Here is a 21,020-nt window from a genome sequence, read left to right as displayed (position 1 = left end):
CTCTTCTGACAAGGACCCTGATTGTAACCATACTCTCTGTACATGTTATCGGAGTATTATTTCGCAAATAAGTGTTTATAAAGTGAGTCCTCAAGCACTTTCATGGCACAGAGATCAATAATATGCTCAGTATCAAGTCGCAGAATAACATTCCCTGCTTTTTATTTAAAGCCCTTAAGGCATCAAACTCTTGGAATGTATGTTGATGATGAGTTAATGGACCAGCTATATGCAAACCAGGTGAAAAATCATTGAACTTAATTAGGTAACTTAACCTACGCCACTTTAGTCCTCTCCGGCTGCATGCCAGAGCTCAGCTGTAGTGTTACCAGCTTCTACATGAGTCTGAGATAGAGCAGGTTAAAGTTTAATGTCCGCTCACTCCTCACTGGTCAAGGATGGCATCTCTGCTTTCACAAGACTTTCTTAGCGTGCGTGATATTACATTTTACACATTATTTTATCAGTTTAGAGCTGCTAAAGAGAAACAAACTGTTTTAAAGCAATGCATCATTTGTTTGAAGCAGCTTCACACTGTTAAATCAGAGTAACGTGATATGGGACTTCCTACTGTAAAACTATGCCACCGAAACAAGAGTAGGTTTCCAGAAGTTTCATTTGTTTTGAGTACTAGTTGAAGGTGTCCATGGGAACAGCGAGTTTGAGCAATTCTGCCAATGTAAAAATCAATTTGATGTTTTCTATATCAGGTTTCACCCACTTTACTTTCACCCACTAACCTATTGAACTGTCATTAATTTTTTATTAAAAAAAGAAAAATTTGATAGCACACTTTAAAATATGAATGTGGTGGAATTTTTCACTTTACAATGAGGTTTTATTTATTAACTTTGGTTAACTATATGTTAAGTGGTTGAAAACTTTACTTTAGGCTTCCAATTCTCATCATTAACTAGTGGCTTATTACCATACATTTAGGATATTGACTGTTTATTAGTACTTATAAAATGCATAATGCCTTATTTTGCATAACCATATTCTTATAATCTTATTACCTAAAGTACATTACTAACTATTAATAAGCATTTATTAGGAGTTTATTAAGGCAAAATGCATAGATAATAGTGAGAATCGGGCCCTAATTTAAAGTGCGACACATTTTGAAGATCAAAAATTGCATCTGTTAATATTAGTTCATATTTGGTAACATTTTATTTTACAGTGTCCTTGTTACACGTGTGACATGTAGTTACTGCAACTATAAATTGTGCATAATTACATTCAACTAATCCTAAACCAAACAAACCTATCCCTACAGTGCGTACATTATTAATACTCAGTACTTAAATGTATAATTACACTGTAACACGGACAGCTTAAAATAAAGTGTAATTGAATTTTTTTTTCAGTCTAACATTAATAAATGCTGTAAAAAAATATATGACCAATTGTAAGTTAATGCATTAACTACTGTTAACAAATCAGACCTTATTGTAAAGTGCTACCTATATTTTTATATCACAAGTTGATGGAGTGAAGTACAGAATATCTCACTTCAGGCGGCTATTAATATATAATCTTGTTACCTCGAAAGAATAAAGTGGATCTATTAGTAATTTCACACAGTTGTCGACCATCTCACATTGTGTAATTAGGTCATTAGCTGTCGTTTACACACAAGTTGCCAAGGTGTAACTGTAGGTGTCTTTTGTAGTCAGTGATGGATGTTTGGAAATCTGTTATGCGTAAAGATATTGAGATGGAAGTTCTTGAAGCCTGGACAAGGGTAAGGTTTCCTGTGCTTGTAAGATTCATTTATAATTCAGGCCGCAGTTGTATTTCTCCAGTGTGTCTAAACTGAAACTTCAACCTTTACTGGACCTCCTTGAGCTCTCTTGCTGCCGATTTTGCTGTCAGCTCTTTAAGCTAGACAGAAAATATAAGCGGCATGGGGGAAGTGGTGAGACGGCGGCCCATCATTGCTGGCAGGGAACGAGGTAAGTGTGTGACCGCTCTTTTCAGTAGATTCATTTGTACAAATGATTGTGTCGAAAGAATTATTCAGCAAAGCGAGGAGATCTGACGATTTATTTTAGCGCAGGGCTCTGTAAGTAGTTCAAACATGCTTCTATTTGGCTCTTGAGAGTGGATTGGCAGTTTGATGAAAGAAACTGTCAGTTAGGTCTTTTATTGCAACACCTGCTTGTATCATTCTGAGGATAGAACCTCTTTTGTCTGTTCTTTCTTTTCTTTTTCTTTTTTTGGCCAAAGCTTTAAAAAGCTTGTGTGACATTTAACTGTGTAAAAAAAAAATCTTTAAGATTTCAAATGAAAGTTTACAGCCAAGGTTCTCCTGGACTTTAGAAATGTGCACAGCATGTGTGACCTTTTATGTCTCACATGAATCGCATTCCATAGTTTTATTTTAGATTTAATAAAAAGAGGAAGTGACTATGAGGAACATAGCTAGCAGATGTATAACTTATATTGACTAACAAAATTAATCAGCCTGTGGAAGACACATTTTAATCTAATAAGTTAAAATGTTATTTTAGAATTATTTATAAACTATTATAGTTTTTACTAATATTTTGAATTAGCTTTTATTTTTATATTTTGAGTTTTCATTTTAAAGGGATAGTTCACTTTGAAATAATTTTTTGGTATGTTTTAGCTTACCTTGAGGGCATCCAAGTTGTAGGTTTTTTCCACCGTTTCAATTTTGATATATTTAGGTGAAACCGAATTGTCTGTCAGTCATATAATGCAGGTCTATGGTCACCACCCTAAAAAGCGTGCACAAAGAAGTCCAAATTAAACCTGATTTAATGACTCGTAAATGTAATTACACATTGATTGTCAAAGACATGAAACTAGCGGCTTATGTGAGAAAATGAAGAGTATATCATTTTACCTCTTGTAACCACAGCCATGTCCATGTGATCTGAGAGCACGGTGCTTTGGTCTGCGCGAGCGCTGGAAAGCACCGGAAGTGATCTGAAAAATATTTGTGAAAAAAAATTCAATGTTGTCTGTTGATATATCGAAATCGTCTTCCATTGCAATTTCCTGTATATCTAAATATGTTTAGATCCTCACAGTGAAAGATAACACTTCCGAAATCTCTGTGTAAACAATAAGTGACTTACACGGATCACTTGGACGTGGCTGTGGTTACAAGAGGTAAAAACGATATAAATACTGTTCGTTTTCTCACACAAATCGCTCGTTTCGTGTCTTAGGCCATCAATGTGTACTTACATTTATGAGTCATTGAATCATGTTTAATTTGGACTTCTCTGTGCATGCTCTTTGAGGTGGTGACCATAGACCTGCATTATATGACTGACAGACAAGAACGGTTTGACCTAAAAATGTCAAAATTGAAAATACTGTGGAAACAAAGACACCTACATCTTGGATGCCCTCGAGGTAAGCTCAAACATATCAAAAATTAATTTCAAAGTGAACTATCCCTTTAATTTTTAGTACTTTATTTACATTATTATGTCATTTTTTATTATTTTGAATATTATTTATTTCAGTTTCTATTTATTTCCAGTTAGCAATTTTTGTTACAACATTTCTAATTTTCATTTAGTTTGTTTTTATAATGAACTAAATATAACTTATAGCTCTGTTTAGTTTGTTCTTTATTTCATTTAATAAAAATGTTTTTAATCGTTCTAGAGTATAGTGATAATAACCTTGTTTATAAATGCACCCATCATTTATTTATTATTTATCTTTATTTTACCAGGAAGTCCCAGTATAACCTGACAAGTTTTCTCATTTACCCCATATAAATGTTCACTAATACACATTATTTTCATATATTTATTTATATATATATAAATATATATTTAAATATTCATCACATATATCTAATTATTCATTACCCAACACAATTCCAGGAATAAATGCTAAAAGGCTCTGCACACCTTGTTTTTGTTTATGCCTGCAGGGCCCGGGCCAGGGCGTTATGCTCTTCCGCCCACTATCGGTTACATAAACCATGACTACACCAAACCCAGCAGCCCGGCCTATTCCTTCCACAGCCGCATGAGCAGCAATAGTGAGTGACATAACATGAAATCAAACACTTCTCACACTGACAGATGACATGATCCACTGAACTAATGCTGGGTTTAATCACTTGAGAATGCTTTTAACATGCTTGTTCATGCAGAAACTACATATATATCAACATGGCACTTATACGGACTGATAATTTTATAGATTAATTAGATGTCTACATTGTAGTACTGAAATAGTAGGTGGATTTACACATACAGGCACACACTTACACACCTAATTAGTGACATGTAACACTTGTTTGGAAGGGATTGGAGGGGATTGAGAACACCCAGTTTGATCAAAGTATTTATAAAAAAAAAAAAAAGAAATGTCTCACACATCTGGACTTTATATCACAAACAACAGCATGCAATAAAATGATAAATGTGATTTCTCTGGCATATTAAGCTAATAAAATCCACATGCTTGATTTTGATCCATATGTTGGATTTTAATTAATGTTAAATAGCGTTTCTGTTGCTCAAACATAGCAGGGAATGCTTGAGCCTTAGACATTCGTGTTGCTTTGCGTGTCTACAAAATGTAATTTAGGAAATTCTGTTGTGTGTTTTCCTGTAATGTTGCTTTTGAATAGTGGTGTCTGTGGATTCCAGTCCAGGGCCGCAGTATCATGTAGACGGAAAAATGACACGCTTTGGCAGAGACGGTACCCCGTCTTATTCCATGCTGGGCAGAAAGAAGAAGACAGGTGGGGTTTCCTCTCTGATCTGATCATGTTTCATGAATCATGAATCATGAATATGTTTATTATTTTATCCCGGACCTAGTATTCATAACTGAAACAAGTCCATGTATGGTTATATTCATTTAAATAAGAACATTAGGATGAAGTCCTACCAGTGTCAACCAGTTTTACTTCTTTAATGTTACATATTTGTGAATGAAAAAGGATATTCAATAGTCCATCTGTCGGATTGCGGAAGTAAAAATCACATTAGTTTTCTCCATAAAGGAATCAAAGATAACTTTTTTTCTTTGATTTTTTAAAGATAACATTTACTGTGAGCTATGAGGTTTTTAATGTATGGTATATATGTTTTTGTTGAAGCCAACAGCTGACATTAATTCAACTTGTTAAATAATCATGATTCATGTTAAACAGCAGATTCTCTCACATGAAGGACGACTGCGAATGACGTAATAGTCAGTGTTGTTCATGCTCTCAAACTACTTAAATACGTGTATGTATCCTTCTGGGTCCCACTTTATATTAAGTGGCTTTAAGTACGATGTACTTACATTGAAATTAATAATTTGATACAATGGACTTATTGTGTACATACATGGTTTTACATTGTACTTGCATTTTAAAATTCCAGCATGTAATTACAGCTATAATTAATTTATGTAATTACATTTGTAATTACACAGTTGACCCTCCCCTAACCTACCCTTAAACCGACCCATACCACCACACCTGTCCCTAACCTTACCCAGATCACACCTCAATAGCAGCAAAAGTGAATAGGAACACAATAATACATTGTACTTATTGTTCAATGTAAGTACATAATACTTAAAGCCACTTAATATGACCTTTGTCTGTATGTGTTTGTCTTTTAGTCAAATTTTCAAATACTTTTTTCTTCAAATCAAAGTTTGTAATGTTGATTGCCCTGTAGCTGGTTGGTGTGGTTCATGACTTATACCTCTGTAATAAAGACTTATGGGAAACCCCTAGGGGGAAAATGAATAAGAAAAAATACTTGATTTGATTCATCTGTGATTGGTTGAACCATGAAAATGGGCATTGCCAGTATGAAGGGGAAAAAGAGGAATTGTTCATGTTTTTTCCTTTTTCAATAATTTGCACTGATGAATCTTGCACAATACAAATGGTAATATTTAGAAAGCATTATTTATATGCCATGTTCACTTAACACTGTTCCAAATTATTATGCAAGTGACATCTTAGTAGGATTTCAGAACAATAAACATACAGATTTTAGTTTTTCAGAGCACTCCTCCTTCGGACAAGTAAATATGTTTCACTTGTCCATGTACAAAAGTCACTTGTCCGGGTAAAGATTTATAATTTTATCTAGGGCTGCACGATTTGGGGAAAATGTCATATTGAGATTATTGAGGTCGCAACATGACATCATGACTTTTGCGTAAACATATACGCCACTCTCGAGTCAGGTGGCGTGTTATCTCCACCCATTTTGAGCTATCCGCGTGTATCCGCTTGTATGCGTATATGTCTACGCCATTAACGTCCGCATCATTCCGCATGTCTGAACACGTAGTCAAATCTCCAGTCATAAATGCCATTAACCCCAGTGACGGTTAAGTTTAGGGATGGGGTTGTTTTATCAAACAGTCTGCGCTGCATAAATTATAAATTATATACAGACTACTCCTTATTAAAGCTACACAAGTTCTTTAGTCAAGAGCAGTGAGTAATTTTCTCTGTTCCCTTTGTTTTTTCATTAACTTTACTGACAGAACGCTTTATTGGTAGCTGGCCCTTTAAGAGCAGCCGCTGTGGACAGAGACGCGGATCTTACGACGCACCTCATTCTCTCACTCACGAGTCACAACTCTGTATGTCCATCATAAGACTGCTCTTATGTTATGAAGATACTCGACAAATGACATTTTGGCTAAATTGTGTGTGTGTTGTTGATGACAAGCGGACAAGCCTTAATGTCGAGCCCGTAATGTTGAGGATTTCACGGCGCTGATCCAGCCTGCAGTAACGTTTACTCGTTTTTTTCCCCGGTGTGATAAGATGAACTGGAAAAAACGCCCCACGCCGAATGGACCAAATGTAACAGGTTGTTCATGCTAAACAGGTGGAATTCAACATGACGTTCGTAGTCTAGATACAGCTTCTCGGCATCGATCTTACGACAGAATAAAGACACAGATAAACAGGAAGAGAGTAATAAAAGACAACTTACATGTGCACTTTGTTCTGTCTGTGCTTTGATGCGACGGCCGTATCTTTCAGACGTAACGTTAGATCCCGTCTTTCTGGGCACATATTCCATTTTTTCAAAGTAAGTTAGTCCTCTGGTGCAAAATGCTCTTCGCAAACACGAAACTGTTTGATTTTGTAGAGAGGCGTTGATGTACAGATCTCCAGCCAGATTTATTTCTCAGTTCCACATTCGATGTAAGTTAATTCTGTGAAACATTACATTCGTGTAGTTCTTTGCTTGTTCTCACAACCTTTTGCTACGCAGGTAATTACCAAATTTGTTGTAACTTCTCAACATAAATAGTCCTAAAGCGAAGACACTCGGTGCAGGTCACGCCGGTGTGTTCTTCTTCTTCTGTTTTTTTGACGCGTTGGACGCTGGTATGTTTACGGAAGTCGTGGGATTTCATGTGTTGCGTGATATCTCTGCGCCCAAGTAGCAGTGATTCGCCTTAGCAGCAGTGCTTCGCCTGTGCTTCCCCCTAATATAGTCCCAAGTCAATATCTGCCTAGGAAATCGCCTAGTGTTAATCTAAATCGCTAGTTGTACTCGTTGTGAATATGCAGGCCTATAATTACGTGGGTTTGTTTATTTTTTAATCACTTTTACTCAGGACATGCTAGTTGGCAACAAAGGATTCCATTCATTGTGCTAAGCTAAGCTAGCGCCGACCCTGTCAAACTAAAACAATGCATGCACTGAGACAAAAATGCATTTGCACACATATCTAAATGTAGGAAAGAATGTGAATAAGCCCTATTTCAAAAAACGTTAAAGTGTTCCTTTAATAGTTTGATTATCTCTATGCAGTTTTTTGCTCAATATTAATTATTTTCATGCCTTTTGTAAGACATTGCACCATTTGATGTTGTTCATCATCAGAAAGATCTTTCTTCTTCCCTATATAATGCACAAGAACTCCTTAAATGGATAGTTCACTTTGAAATTCATTTTTGGTATGTTTTAGCTTACCTCAAGGGCATCCAAGATGTAGGTGTCTTTGTTTCCACAGTATTTTCAATTTTGAAAATTTTAGGTCAAACCGTTTTCTGTCAGTCATATAATGCAGATCTATGGTCACCACCTTAAAGAGCATGAACAGAGAAGTCCAAGTTAAACATGATTTAATGACTCGTAAATGTAAGTACACATTGATGGCCTAAGACTCGAAACGAGAGGTTTGTGTGAGAAAACGAACAGTATTTATATCGTTTTTACCTTTTTTAACCACAGCCACGTCCAAGTGATCTGAGGGCGCTTCGGAAGTGATCGCTTGCGCGTGTACGTCACTCATTGTTTACACAGAGATTTCGGAAGTGTTACCTTTCACTGTGAAGATCTAAACCTATACAGGAAATCAAAAGGGAAGACAATTTATGATTTTTTTAGACAATATATGAACAGACAATGTTGATTTTTTTTTTTTTTGCAACCGCGCGAGAGATCACTTCTGGCACTTGGGCAGACAGAAGCGCCCGCACTCTCAGACCTCTTGGACGTGGCTGTGGTTACAAGAGGTAAAACGATATAAATACTGTTCATTTTCTCACACAAACCGCTCGTTTCGTGTCAATCAATGTGTACTCACATTTACGAGTCATTAAATCAGGTTTAATTTGGACTTCTTTGTGCACGCTTTTTAAGGTGGTGGCCATAGACCTGCATTATATGACTGACAGACAAAAACGGTTTGACCTAAAAATATCAAAATTGAAACTACTGCGGAAACAAAGACACCTACATCTTGGATGCCCTTGAGGTAAGGCTAAAACATACCAAAAATTTATTTCAAAGTGAACTATCCCTCTAATAATGTGGAACCTCTTTCAGTAGGTTTTCCACTTACCCAAAAAGACAAGGCAAACTACTTAACAACCAGTTGAAATCCTACCGCTATGTCACGTGTATAATAATTTGTAAAAGGCAAACACAATCATGTGAAGCAGTTGTTGATTCTCTGTTTCTGATCAGCTGATACATTCCAGACTCCTGGACCAGGAGCCTACAGTCCTGAGAAAGCTCCACCTTTGAGCTTTCACCACAAACCTCCGTCTTACACCATGGCCTTCCGCACACGCTACCGCAGTGTTGATCCTGTACCCGCCCCCAACAGCTACACCTTACCCAACCTCTTCGGCTCCCACGTCCCCCACAAATCCTCCAGCGCCAGCTTCACCATGTCAGCACGCAGGAAAGCAGGCGGACCATCGGAGGATTTGTCCATGACCCCAGGACCCTGCCGATACAACAGCACAGAACCGAGTGTTTACCTGAACAGACAGCCTTCTTTCTCCATGCAAAGCCGTCATAATAATGCCATCGATACAATGAGGACGCCTGGCCCAGGCACGCACAGCCCAGAGAAGGTGACGGCACACCTGCCTCGTGCACCCTCTTTCTCCCTGGGTGTTCGTCATTCTGAGTTTGTAACACCCCTAATTGTTGACGTATTAGACTGAATTTCTGCAAAGCCTTGTTGGCACATGTATAAAATCAAGATTTAGCTGTTTACATGTTAAAAGGGAAACGCTAAAGTGAAGTATCTGCAACAGTCACAATCTTCACTACTTGGCATTTGATTTTCTGCAAAGAGATATAAGTATCTTTTAATTTCATTCATGTCAGTTGTTTTCTTTAAAATGAATATTTCAGACACAATCCTTTACTCACTCTCATTCAAAACTTGACCTTCAAGTTTTGAAACCAGTAATTTGTCCCCTTGCAATTTCAATTAATGTGCATTGGATATTTATTTTTTGGGGTGAACTAATACTTTAATTATGTTCTGAATGGTTTTCTAATAATCGTTTTTGTAAAAAAAAAAAAAAAAAAAAAAAAGTAATAATAATAAAATCAAAAATAATAATAATTATATATATATATATATATATATATATATATATATATATATATATTATTTTTCAAGTGAAAATCAAGTGACTTTCAAAGAAACCATTATAATTCAACTTTTCTGTACGGATGCGTTACTAAACACTGGCATTATTTTTGTTCTTTATTTGCTACTTGAAAAAGTGTGATTTTCTTGTTTCACAAACCAGTTGAAATCAGTTTAGATAAGAACACTTTCGAGATGCTTACAAGCTTTGTGATTATTTAAAAATGGAGCTATACTGGGTGGGTGTTTAACATTTTTTTAATTAAGAAAATTTAGCAAACTGAACTGGCATATTGGTAAAAATTGCCTTTATAAACAGTTACACTTCGGTGACATAATAAACATTGAAACTTAACACTTTTGGTCAATTCAGTGATTCATCAGTTGATGGGTATAGTGGCACTTATTGGTGCACTCCAGTCACTGGTCCGCCCATCATCAAGGAAGTCTTTTGCAGATATTTGGATGTAATAAGTCCTTCCTGCCACCAGTCCACTCAGAACCATTTTGCTGGACTCATAAGGGCCAAGCTGGAAAACAAAAATGTTAAAGAATGAAATATTTCCCTCCTGTATTAGCCTACTGCTTTAATTGTTCCGTTTGATTTGATGATATGAACACCGTGTTTAAACTCACAGTTCTAGCTGTCCCAGGTTTGCCCCAGTGGTATTTCACTGTGTATTTAAGGAGAAAGTTGACAGGATCCGGCCAAGTGGGTGGTGGACCCCACTGAACAGACAACTTCTTTCCTGGCAATACCATCACGCTCACATTCACCGGAGGATCAGGTTTCACTACAACACAACCAATGACGAGAATTAAAACACTAATCCCTAACACTATATTAACACTAATATGTGATTAAAACACATATCATATGCATCAAGATGTGAACATTGATAAGACCTTGAAAAAATTCCAAAAGCAGCCCTTTTCATTTTCTGTAATGATATAGAATAAAGTAAATGTTTATGTGAATATTTATTTTTTCAGATATTTTCCTGTTTTGATTATATAAATGTTTTAAAAATAAAAATACAGACTGTTTGCAAACCAGTGGAATTAATGAAATGGTAGAAGAGACCAATGAAAAGCTCACCTATCTGCTCAAATATAAATGGCCATATACGTGTTGTGCTTCCCAGAGCATTACTAGCTGTGATGTTGATAAGAGTTGGTTCTCCTGCAAAGATCTCCAGTTCCTCTAGCGCACATTGCCTGTCTTGTCCCTCCCATTTCTGGCATTGACGGGCACTTGAGAGTGGTTCTGAAAAACTCCTAAATTTAAATTCAGAAGCAAATATTCTGAACTATTATTCTACATTTTAATATACTGTTTAATAAAGATATATGGTGAATTATACAACATGCACAATATAAATTGCAGCACAGTATTCAAAATAAAGCAATAGTACACAATCATTATTTATTTACTCACTAATGCTAATCCAAATCCATGAAAAATTATGTCTGATTCGTGAATAAATCATTCCTTTTAATTGGATCTTTTCAGTTAATCATTTTATTTGGTTCACAAAACCAATATGAATGATTCACTCATGAATCAGAAGCTTCAAGTCATATGCACCATTTTTTATGCTGCTTTTACATCCTTTTTGAAGCTTCAAACGATAACTCATATAGACAATATAGCATTAAATAGATTTGAAACAGATTTGGAGAGGTGTAAAGACCTAAATCATACTTGAGTAAGTCACCACCGATTGATTCCAATATGAGTAAAAGTCTTCAATGGTTTCACAGACACGGTTTCGATTAAACAGGATTATTCCTGAGTTCGATTAGGGAGGATATTTAAGTAGCTTTTACAAATGTGCCTTAAAAATATTACTGGTGTGCATCTTGAGACAAAACAATGGCACTGACATATTTAAGGATATGCCAATGTAAGTTGCTTTCAGTTAAAGCAGCTCAAACATGCATTTTAGTCTGGGACTAGGCTGTGAAACCGGGGGGATAGAGCATCTGATTTTAACGGTAGGATTAGATATTTTACTCGGACTAAATGTAGGCTCAAAGATGCACTAGTCCTCAACACCTAAGAGACATTTGAATTGTGAGGAGAGAGCAATCACATGTTTATTTTCTAAAATTATAATAAAAATGAACACCTCAATACTGCAATAAAATCAAGGTCGACACAACAGCCTCCTAAAAAGTCTAGTTTTCAAAAAAGGCATAAGAAAACCAATATCCTTCAAAAAGGTCTCTTCAATGTAATGGTCAGATAAAATAATTGTAAGTACAATTAATTAATCAAAGCATACTCGCACTAGACATGCTGGTTATGGCCATGACCTCATCTCATATGAAACACCTGTGATTTAGAAACTTTTAACTAATCGATAGCCTTGTTGACAAGTTTGGGTTCATAAGGGAAAAAAACCCCACAATGCCCTGTAGATGGCGTTATCACTTCTTAAAAAAATTAGGTGCCATGCAAAATGAGTAATTTCATTACACATCACAAATGTATTGGAGTAAAGAGTTCACATACCTTTTCAAAAGTGTAGTCAAGTATAGAGTAAAAGACTAATATCTTTGATGCTTTGTCAAACTACAAAGCAGCCAAAAAGATTAAGTGCAGTAACTAATTACATTTAGGCCTACTCAAAAACTTTACACCACTGCGGACTTGTCAATTTTACAACTCATCTTGTATTATACCAATGCATTTTAATGAACAGGAACACTCTCAGAAAAAAGGTACGAAAGCTGTCACTGGGGCTGTACCTTTTCAAAAGGTACACTTTTGTCCATTTTACTAATTTGTACGTTTTATGTGTTAATATGTACATTTTTGGTGCTAATATGTACATTTCAGGTGCAAATATGTACATTTTCAGTGTTAATATGTGTTTCAGTGTTAAGTGTTGATATGTTCATTTTAGGTGCTAATATGTACCAATATGCACCCTTAAGGTACAAAAGTATATACCTTTTGAAAAGGTACAGCCCCAGTGACAGCTTTTGTACCTTTTTTTCTGAGTGAACATACCTGTATGTAGCAATATAGTGGGTTGGAAGTATTGGGTCTGGAGTCAGTGTCCAAGAACATATGGCCCTTTTAGGGTAAGTTGGAGACCAACAATGCACATCCGGAGGAGAGGGGGGATCTAAATAGCGCAAACAGAACATAATTTCAATTTAATTCTTAATTTAAGCTCTCTGGGATAGTGAGATATTTTTTTTACCAGACTACACAGCTTTAAATAAAGGACAATATGCATAAACCTACATCCCAGGTGTAGAGATACTGTTAGTATCAGGTTTCCGTTTGGTTGGTGGCAGGTGTAGATGCCTTGGTTCTTCAAACTAGTGTTCTGCATGAAAAGAACAGGGCTTGAGATGAGCACTGAGCTGTTAAATCTCCACTCCACCCCCTTTTCCCCTCCGTCAGTGCACAGTATCTTCACAGATGAACCCACTGCTGCAAACACTTCTGTTAAGGGAGGTGAGGAGGAAAAGAGACAGGCTTGGACAGATCCAACACGCTGTTAAAAGAGTGTGTTTTCTGAACAAATAAAGCTTACCTCGAACCTCTGGCAGTACGGTTGTTGTGTCTTGGCTAAAAACTCCGCTTGTTATGACCAGCGCTCCAAAAAAACAGATCAAGCACATTTTTGGGCGTTATATACTCACAAGACATAAAGGTTGTGCTTTCATAAAGCACAGACTAGTGTGTAGTCACACACTCGGATTTAGAGGAATTTTGTTAATCATTAGTTGAAATAGCCTATGTTTGCGAAAGAATGCAGGCTACTGTTGGGCTGTGGTGTGAATATAAATAGGGTGCATGACATTTCAAAATTGATGTAGCCTATAGGCTACATTCATCTGGATCATCGATAGCCCCTATACATTAGAAGCAGAAAACACTTTTTTAGCTTTTAACAATTTGGTTTTAAATGCATGTGCAAAATACAGATGTAATCTATTCATGTTCGTTTCAAATATTTTTAATGAATATTTATACCATTTCCAACAAAAGTTTTGATTTAATGATTTGAATGATGTGGAGAAGCCTAGGCAGGAGACCTAAAAGTTGTGTTATCAAGTAAAAAGTATTAATATATAGGCCTATACACCTGAATACATGCATGGTGTAGGCTACACATCCTAATCACTAGTTTCATAAATATTTCCATAAGTATGAATTTTGATAAATAGTGTTGAAATCATGCTAATTTAGAAAGCAATTAGTTTTTGAACCTACTGATTTTTTTATGTTGAGCTTTACATACAAAATGAAAATCATAGACTTGAATATATTCAAGTCTATGATTTTCATTTTGTATGTAGGCTAAAGCTCACCATTAAAAAAATCAGTAGGTTCAAAAACTAATTGCTTTCTAAATTAGCATGATTTCAACAATCCTCTGTATTTAACATGATAAATTGATATTAAAATTGTTTATTACTACTAATACTAATACTAATAACCACTGATCATTAAAGGGCTAGGAAATATTAAATCAGTCACAATTTCCTCAAACAGACACTACGAGCAACTAATGTGTTAACAGGTCATTAATGTTGCACAACAGAAAAAGGGCACACTTAAATAGATACAATCTAAGCACATGGCTGATGACATCAACACCCATCCATCCAAACACTAAATTACCTTAAGGTGCAGCTTTGGAAAGTGTGTTAAAACAGCGTCTTATAATTCATCAAATTATAAAACATATAATATTGATCTAGCCATATAATATTGATATTTGATCTAGCCCATCAATTATAAATTTAAAAGTAGAAAAAAAGTCACAGTTTACATACTGCAGGATTCAGTGAGCGATTTTCGGCTACCATGTGGACTGTGATATAATGAGGTCAGAATCCTTCTGTAAACAGCACAATGTGCTTGTTTATCGAGTGTGTGGGACTGTTCTCATTCTTCCATGTATTTTCACAATCCTGAGTGAAGACTTAATTCACATGAGCCTTGAAAATGCAAAAACTTTAAATGAAAACATGTTTTGCATTTGAGCACTTTAGCTGAGACTGAGAGTTAAAGGTCCCCTGCCACGGGATTATTTCATTATTTTATAATGTTTCCTAGGTTGCCCTTATAATGTTAGTATGTTTTTTTGGATCAAAAATAGTCATAATTTAGAAATAAAAGGCATTTTTCCTAGGCTGATTTGAACGCTCTGTTTGAAGGGGCGTGTCTGCAGTGGGATTCAGTGTAACCGGCCACTGCTGTGATTGGTTGACATGCTTGCATATGAAATAGCTAGTATTGAATGCGAAACTCTCTCGAATACTTTTACTTCTATTATATGTTTTTACTATTACAGCTATCGAGATTAACGAATCGTGAGAAGTTTTTAAAGTATTTAGATCTATTCCCATCACATAAAAATATCTTATCAATGCAGTTTCTGCACTCTCTCTAATGCTTTACCAATGCAAATGATGATGTACATGCAGTAAGAACTTGTTGTGCAGTGTAACATTCAGATAATGTCGCGCTGTGTGGAAAGATTGTTCTTTGGTTGCTTTCGGTGTAATTTGTTCACAATTTTAAGATTATTTTCATCCTACTTATCGAAACGATGTGAAGTTGATATTTTAGTCACTGGCTTGACTTATGTATTTTCTGTCTGAACTTGAAATATTAGGCTACACATTAGAAATTGTTGCTTGGTTGCTCGATCGATTTATTTTCAGATGTTCATCGAGGCCAGCTCTGTATTGGCCCAAGTTGAGGAAACAGTCGTCGGTGAAATGTTCATTCAAAATTTTGGGAAGTTGTGTTGCCGTATTTCCAGAGAAAACAAAATGAACCCATTGTTTTTTCAGAGGCTCAGATGAAAGAACTAAAAAATACCTTTGTGTTCATTTGAGTGAACTTCCATGCTTCACTCACTTGCATTTTCTCATGCGAGCCAAAGTCTCTGAGCGGGCAAAGCAGAGAAAGGGGAGGTTACCTTTCCTCAATATGATGCCAAGCGGAGGAGATTCTAGATCAGCCGTCTGAGATTTCCTTTTCTCAAAGGCAGAGAAAGGTATAGCCAAAGCTCGATTTACACCGATTGAAATTTCTAGCAACTGGGGGACCATGCTAGGGGAACTAATTAGCCTGGTTAAAACCAGACCATTCTCAGTTGTAACTGAGTTATGGTCTTGCAAAGCATCATAGACAAATCATTTCCAAAGGGGCGTCACCAACAGATGTCGGGGATTGACTTAAAACCAATCAGAGCGATGAAGGAGATGACGTATGCAGAGCGGCGGAGAAACATCTCCTAGTGTTGTTCTTTGCTCGGTTAATAACAAAAAGGAAACGTTCAAATCGCTTAAAACAGACGCGATAGCTGATACGAACAAGTGATGTTCGACGGCGGCATCCATCTTTGCTACAAAATCTGCTTCAAAATCCCAGCGCTGTCATCATCGTGTTAAGCCCGCCCCAACAATTCTGATTGGTGCCTCGATTTCGACGGATTGGAAATGGGCTTGAATGAGCTCTTTGCCAGACTTACTTTCAGAGCAAATCTAAAATTGCCGGAAGTTGTCTGGGTTTTCCCAGGCTAGGAACTATATTAATGTTAAAAAACCTCAGAAAGTGATAATTTCATGTCAGGGGACCTTTAATAAAGACTGAGATCGGTATCAATGAGAACCAAAGACTCAATAGCTGGGTTTCAGTCACGTGATTATGATGACGCGCGGAATTCAGATGGAGGGCAGGGAGTGAAGTCCGTATTGTACTACTTTACACGCTATACAAGAACAAAAAAATCAAACTCATGTTGATCCTTACATTATGAAGAGGAGCGATTTTTCAACTGAATTGATATATTTTCCTGCCATCGAGGCGGTAGATATCAGCAACTACCTCGTCTTACAGACATACTTTGACTTTACAAAGTTTGGAAACGTTACACGTTACACAGTCACTTAAGTTGTATTAACTCACCTTTGACGAAGTGATCACTAACGTTACACCAAGCGGCAACATTCTAATCTGAAAGATAAGGCCTACCCGGAAGTGCGAAAAACTGCAATACATCTCAAATCCGCTAGAGGCCGGTCCCAAAAGGGAGCAAAAATCCATAAACGTCATGTTATAATGTCCGTTTTCACAGCATAAATTCATGATTTTACAGTTTGGACTTTTATTGTAATCTTCAATGTGTTCTGCGTGCCTGACAACTGTGAGGGGGGTGATTTTTTTTCGAACTCGTTAGTTTAGATCATATTTAGATATAAAATGTATGACAAATAAGGGCGGTTAACTTTGATTGACAGCTGATAACGGGCTGCGCCGAGTGAATTTGACGTCTCGGCCATGATCTCTGACACAACACATCATACCACCTCTGTATCCTTTCTGAAACTTTTGTATTTTGTATTTCCCAAGATTTTACAGTATGGCGCCGCCCATACCCCCCCCCCCCCCCCCCCCCAATAAACAGCTTCAAACCCGTTCTTCAGAGAGTCTATGGGTGACGTCACAGACGCTTTGTCCATATTTTATACAGTCTATGCATTACACACACAAGCGTTATCCCATTCAGCTCCTCCCGACTGCAGACGTAGGTTTGCAAGCTGTTTTTCCAGAGTTTTTCGATCAATTTCTTGCATTTCCCCCCCTTATGAACAAAAACTTTTGGTACACGATAAAAACTCCTTGTGGTTTGATCGATTCAAGCAACTATAAATGACTCAAAACATTGGTTTCTAAATACAGCAAATCACTTCCTGCCCTCCATTTGCATTTCGCACAATGGCAATGCAGTGGCGTGCGTGACGTCATGTGAAAACAAGCTATTACATTGACAGATGTTATTAGGGCCATCCTAATGTTTTAAGGATTGATTAGGTACACAGAATTGAGTTTTTTCACAGCTTTAACATTCTGAAGTTTTACCATTCTGTTCCAGAGTGAGGCCTGCTGTATGTCCTTATGCATTTTGGTGGCTAATGGTAAAAATTTGTGTTGGACAAATTTCCAAGTCTAATTCCTGCTGACACCAAAATCTGTCAACAAAACCAATTTTATTGATAAGACGTTGAACTTTCATAATTCACGAGTTAAGTTCTCAGATAATTAAATAATCATCTTTTATGTGGCTGTTTCTACCTAAAAAGTACTTAGAAGAAATAAACAGAAACAACTGATGACTAAAAAAAAAGGTAAGGGTACAGAGCTTTAAAATAATGATAGCACGGAGGAGATCATTTGTTCTGGTAAGAATTGAATGAGTGTCCACTGGCCCAGGTTTTAAAGCTTTTAAAGCCTTATGTTAGGCTTCTTGATGTGTCTTTCTTGTGTCAGAAGTCAAAACGAGGTAAGAAGCATCGACTGCCAGCAAACAAACTTATTAATTTTTATTATTATTGTTGTAAAAGATGAGATGTTATCTACAGCCTTATGACATCACAATAGTACTAAATGGTTAAAAACAGAAGTTTCCTGGGGATGTGCATTTGCTTTAATGACAGCAGCGCTCTAGCTAAAATGAACTCCAGAAGTCAGTGTAAAAACCTGATGATCATGTCCTCCAGAATGATATGAGTATGGTTTAAATTACATTTTGAATCCCAGATTTTTAAAGTCAGATAAGAAAGAACGAACAAAAACTGGTGTCAATGGGCACCATCTAGTGGTTATTGGGCGTTAACACAAATTTATTGCTAACTTCTTCAATTTAAATCATAACGGTAGTCCACACGATGTGAGCAATTCTTCTGTAAAGGTTTGTTGTGAGGAACACTCTGAAATTTAAGGCATTACTCATGATATTATGTCAACTTGGGTCGATCTCAAGTAGCTATCGTTCGCAGTCTCGTCACACGATAAATACTTTGAAAAGAGAAACTTAACACTGTTCCGATAAGCAACTGCATAAGAGGGAGATCAATTTCTGTACAGGTTTGTATATTCTTGGACTCTCCAACCTGACTCTTTAGCAATTGGTCTTTTCAAAGAGAGATCTTACGACAACTTAACTATTCTTTATGCAAGAATATTATACTCAGAGTGTGATTTATATTTTACTTAGAAATATTAGAAATGATTTTAACTGTTCATGTTAAGTTTCTTTATGGAACTTTTAATCCTGATTATGGATGAAATATTATTATTTCTCATTTATTATGGGATTGATTTTCTCATTTACTACAAAATAAAATTAGATTTCATCCGACTGGATCTCCTCACATCATGTATGAATTTCTTTCTTTTGCTGAACACACAAAAAAAGACAAATAATTGTCTCATAAATGTACAAAATACAAGCTGTTAATTAATTTATATATATGCCAAATTCTGTTTACAGGTCAAAGTGAACGTGATACGCTTGTGCTACGCTTGTTACAACAATTGTTACTATGTGATGTGACTGTGGTAAATTGACTTTAGCCACCACTGTCGTCATTTTTTTTTATTTTTTTTTATAAAATTTTAGGAAAAAAAAGTATTTTAACTGTTTGATAATTGTTTAACTTGGTTTTCTTCCAAGTTTAAGTCAATACAGACAAGGGCAATGATGGCTACATCAAGAATTACATCTTTGAGGCAATGTATTCAAAGTAAATGCTCACCCTTTTCATTTTTTATTTTTACAATCGATTAACAAGAGTTTGAATAGATATGTCTAGTAAATATATATGTAAAAAAATCATCTTTAGCTGCCATAGTTTTAAATTACATTATTATATAATATTTCAGGAATGGCTAGTGTTTCAAATCTGTTAGTTCATTAAAATAATCATAACCATTTTGAAATGGTTTGGAATGATACAAGACATTTGGAATGTATAATTAAAAATATAATCTTAAAGGCCCACTGAAATGCCTTGGAACGCACAGCTTTATGTGTGTCGACATAATTTCCACCGAAACAGGAAGCTAAGGCAGGACATTGAATGGCCCCTCTCCCTTTTCAAATACCCAATAGCGTTTAGTTTACCTCACAGACTGGAATTCGTAATTAACAGCACCATGGAAGCGAATCCGAGCACTGATGATACGTTGGATTCAATAGTAGAGGTGTGAATAAATTCTATCCATTTCATTGGTTAAAAAAACGGAATAAACTTGAGCGTTTGAGCAACTGAACACACACCTCCAACCTATATTGCCAGCTGATATTTATAGCATTGGCGGCAGGATAGGTTCTAGAGAGCATTTGATTGGACAAAAGATGTGATAAGAAGCTGAAGACCGCGGTGATGTCATAAAAATCCGTGATCCATTTTAGCGGAAGTAAAGAGACTGTGTTTTGAATGCTTATAGCTCCTAAATGCAAATTGCGTCAATGTTTTGGAACACACCAGCACCATTCACCATTCATAACCTTAAGGCTAACATATTCATATTAAAAGCTAAAAAACTTACATTTAGATTTTAGGGGGCCTTTAAAAAATAAGTATTTACACTGTTTGTAAAATGATTTAAAATCAATCCAACATTTAAAATCTGATTTAACGGACACTGCATACTGCTATCTGGTCTGCAGAGACCACACAGCCACGACCTGAATAATCTTTCAGTAGTTTCCTCCATGCTGGGCTGCAGTTCAGTACCTCCTGATTGCCTAAAGCACAACATTTAAAAATATATATTAGTATCTTATAATAGTAAATATAGAAAATGAAATGCTTTTGAATTAAACATTGTGATTTAGTACACTGGGATATGTATTTAGTAATTTGTTAAGAGTATATGAATGTAATGTAAGGATTACCCAAAATACATAGCCCATTCTGTGCTCTTGTGATGCCAACATTGATTTGGTTTTCATCACCCACAAAGCCAATGTGTTTGGAGAGCCATTCCCTTGAAGGCAGAGGTTCAATCTCGTTGCTGGGGCAGGAGCGAACCATCGAAAGAATCACATACTGCCACTCACTACCTGCAGTCACATCATTAAAATACTTAATTGTCATCAGATTTTTGCAACTTTTAAGAAAATAACTGAAACACTTTACAATAAAGTTTTTTTTGTTAACTACTTTAGTTAACAATACCTCTACAGCCTTTATTAATCTTAGTTAATTTCAACATTTGCAAACACATTAAGTTGAATTTGTTAACATTACCGGTAGTTAATGCACTGTGAGTGTGTACTGACATGAACAAACAATTAATAACTGTATTT

The 21,020-nt window shown here is 36.1% G+C and overlaps 3 protein-coding genes across 3 annotated transcripts in view; 1 reads left to right on the top strand and 2 right to left on the bottom strand.

Moving 5' to 3' along the window:
• Positions 1-3,780: 3,780 nt before the first annotated feature.
• On the top strand, positions 3,781-9,698 carry odf3l2a (outer dense fiber of sperm tails 3-like 2a). The gene is made up of 3 exons (XM_039654593.2): positions 3,781-4,036; positions 4,634-4,747; positions 8,958-9,698. The coding sequence occupies exons 1-3, from the start codon at positions 3,916-3,918 to the stop codon at positions 9,443-9,445; spliced, it is 723 nt and encodes a 240-aa protein (XP_039510527.2). The 5' UTR covers positions 3,781-3,915; the 3' UTR covers positions 9,446-9,698.
• Positions 9,699-10,122: 424 nt separating this feature from the next.
• On the bottom strand, positions 10,123-14,058 carry ebi3 (Epstein-Barr virus induced 3). The gene is made up of 6 exons (XM_039654813.2): positions 13,437-14,058; positions 13,142-13,345; positions 12,902-13,019; positions 10,982-11,160; positions 10,519-10,676; positions 10,123-10,412 (listed from the first exon to the last, which is right to left on the bottom strand). Exons 1-6 carry the CDS (start codon positions 13,522-13,524, stop codon positions 10,263-10,265), a joined length of 897 nt encoding a protein of 298 aa, XP_039510747.2. The 5' UTR covers positions 13,525-14,058; the 3' UTR covers positions 10,123-10,262.
• A 3,836-nt stretch (positions 14,059-17,894) lies between these two features.
• helz2b (helicase with zinc finger 2b) overlaps positions 17,895-21,020 on the bottom strand; it is a 29,649-nt gene continuing 26,523 nt past the window's right edge. The window contains exons 18-19 of the mRNA XM_039654536.2: positions 20,607-20,774; positions 17,895-20,456 (exon numbers count right to left, since the gene is read on the bottom strand). Coding sequence (XP_039510470.2) covers positions 20,344-20,456; positions 20,607-20,774 — 281 coding nt within the window. The 3' untranslated portion in view covers positions 17,895-20,343. The remainder of the gene's footprint in view (positions 20,457-20,606; positions 20,775-21,020) is intronic.

The sequence above is a fragment of the Pimephales promelas genome, chromosome 5, assembly GCF_988280905.1.
Source record: "Pimephales promelas chromosome 5, fPimPro1.hap1.1, whole genome shotgun sequence".
NCBI lineage: Eukaryota > Metazoa > Chordata > Actinopteri > Cypriniformes > Leuciscidae > Pimephales > Pimephales promelas.
The sequence above is the reverse complement of the archived record's forward strand: the minus strand, read 5'-3'. Positions and strand labels throughout refer to the sequence as shown.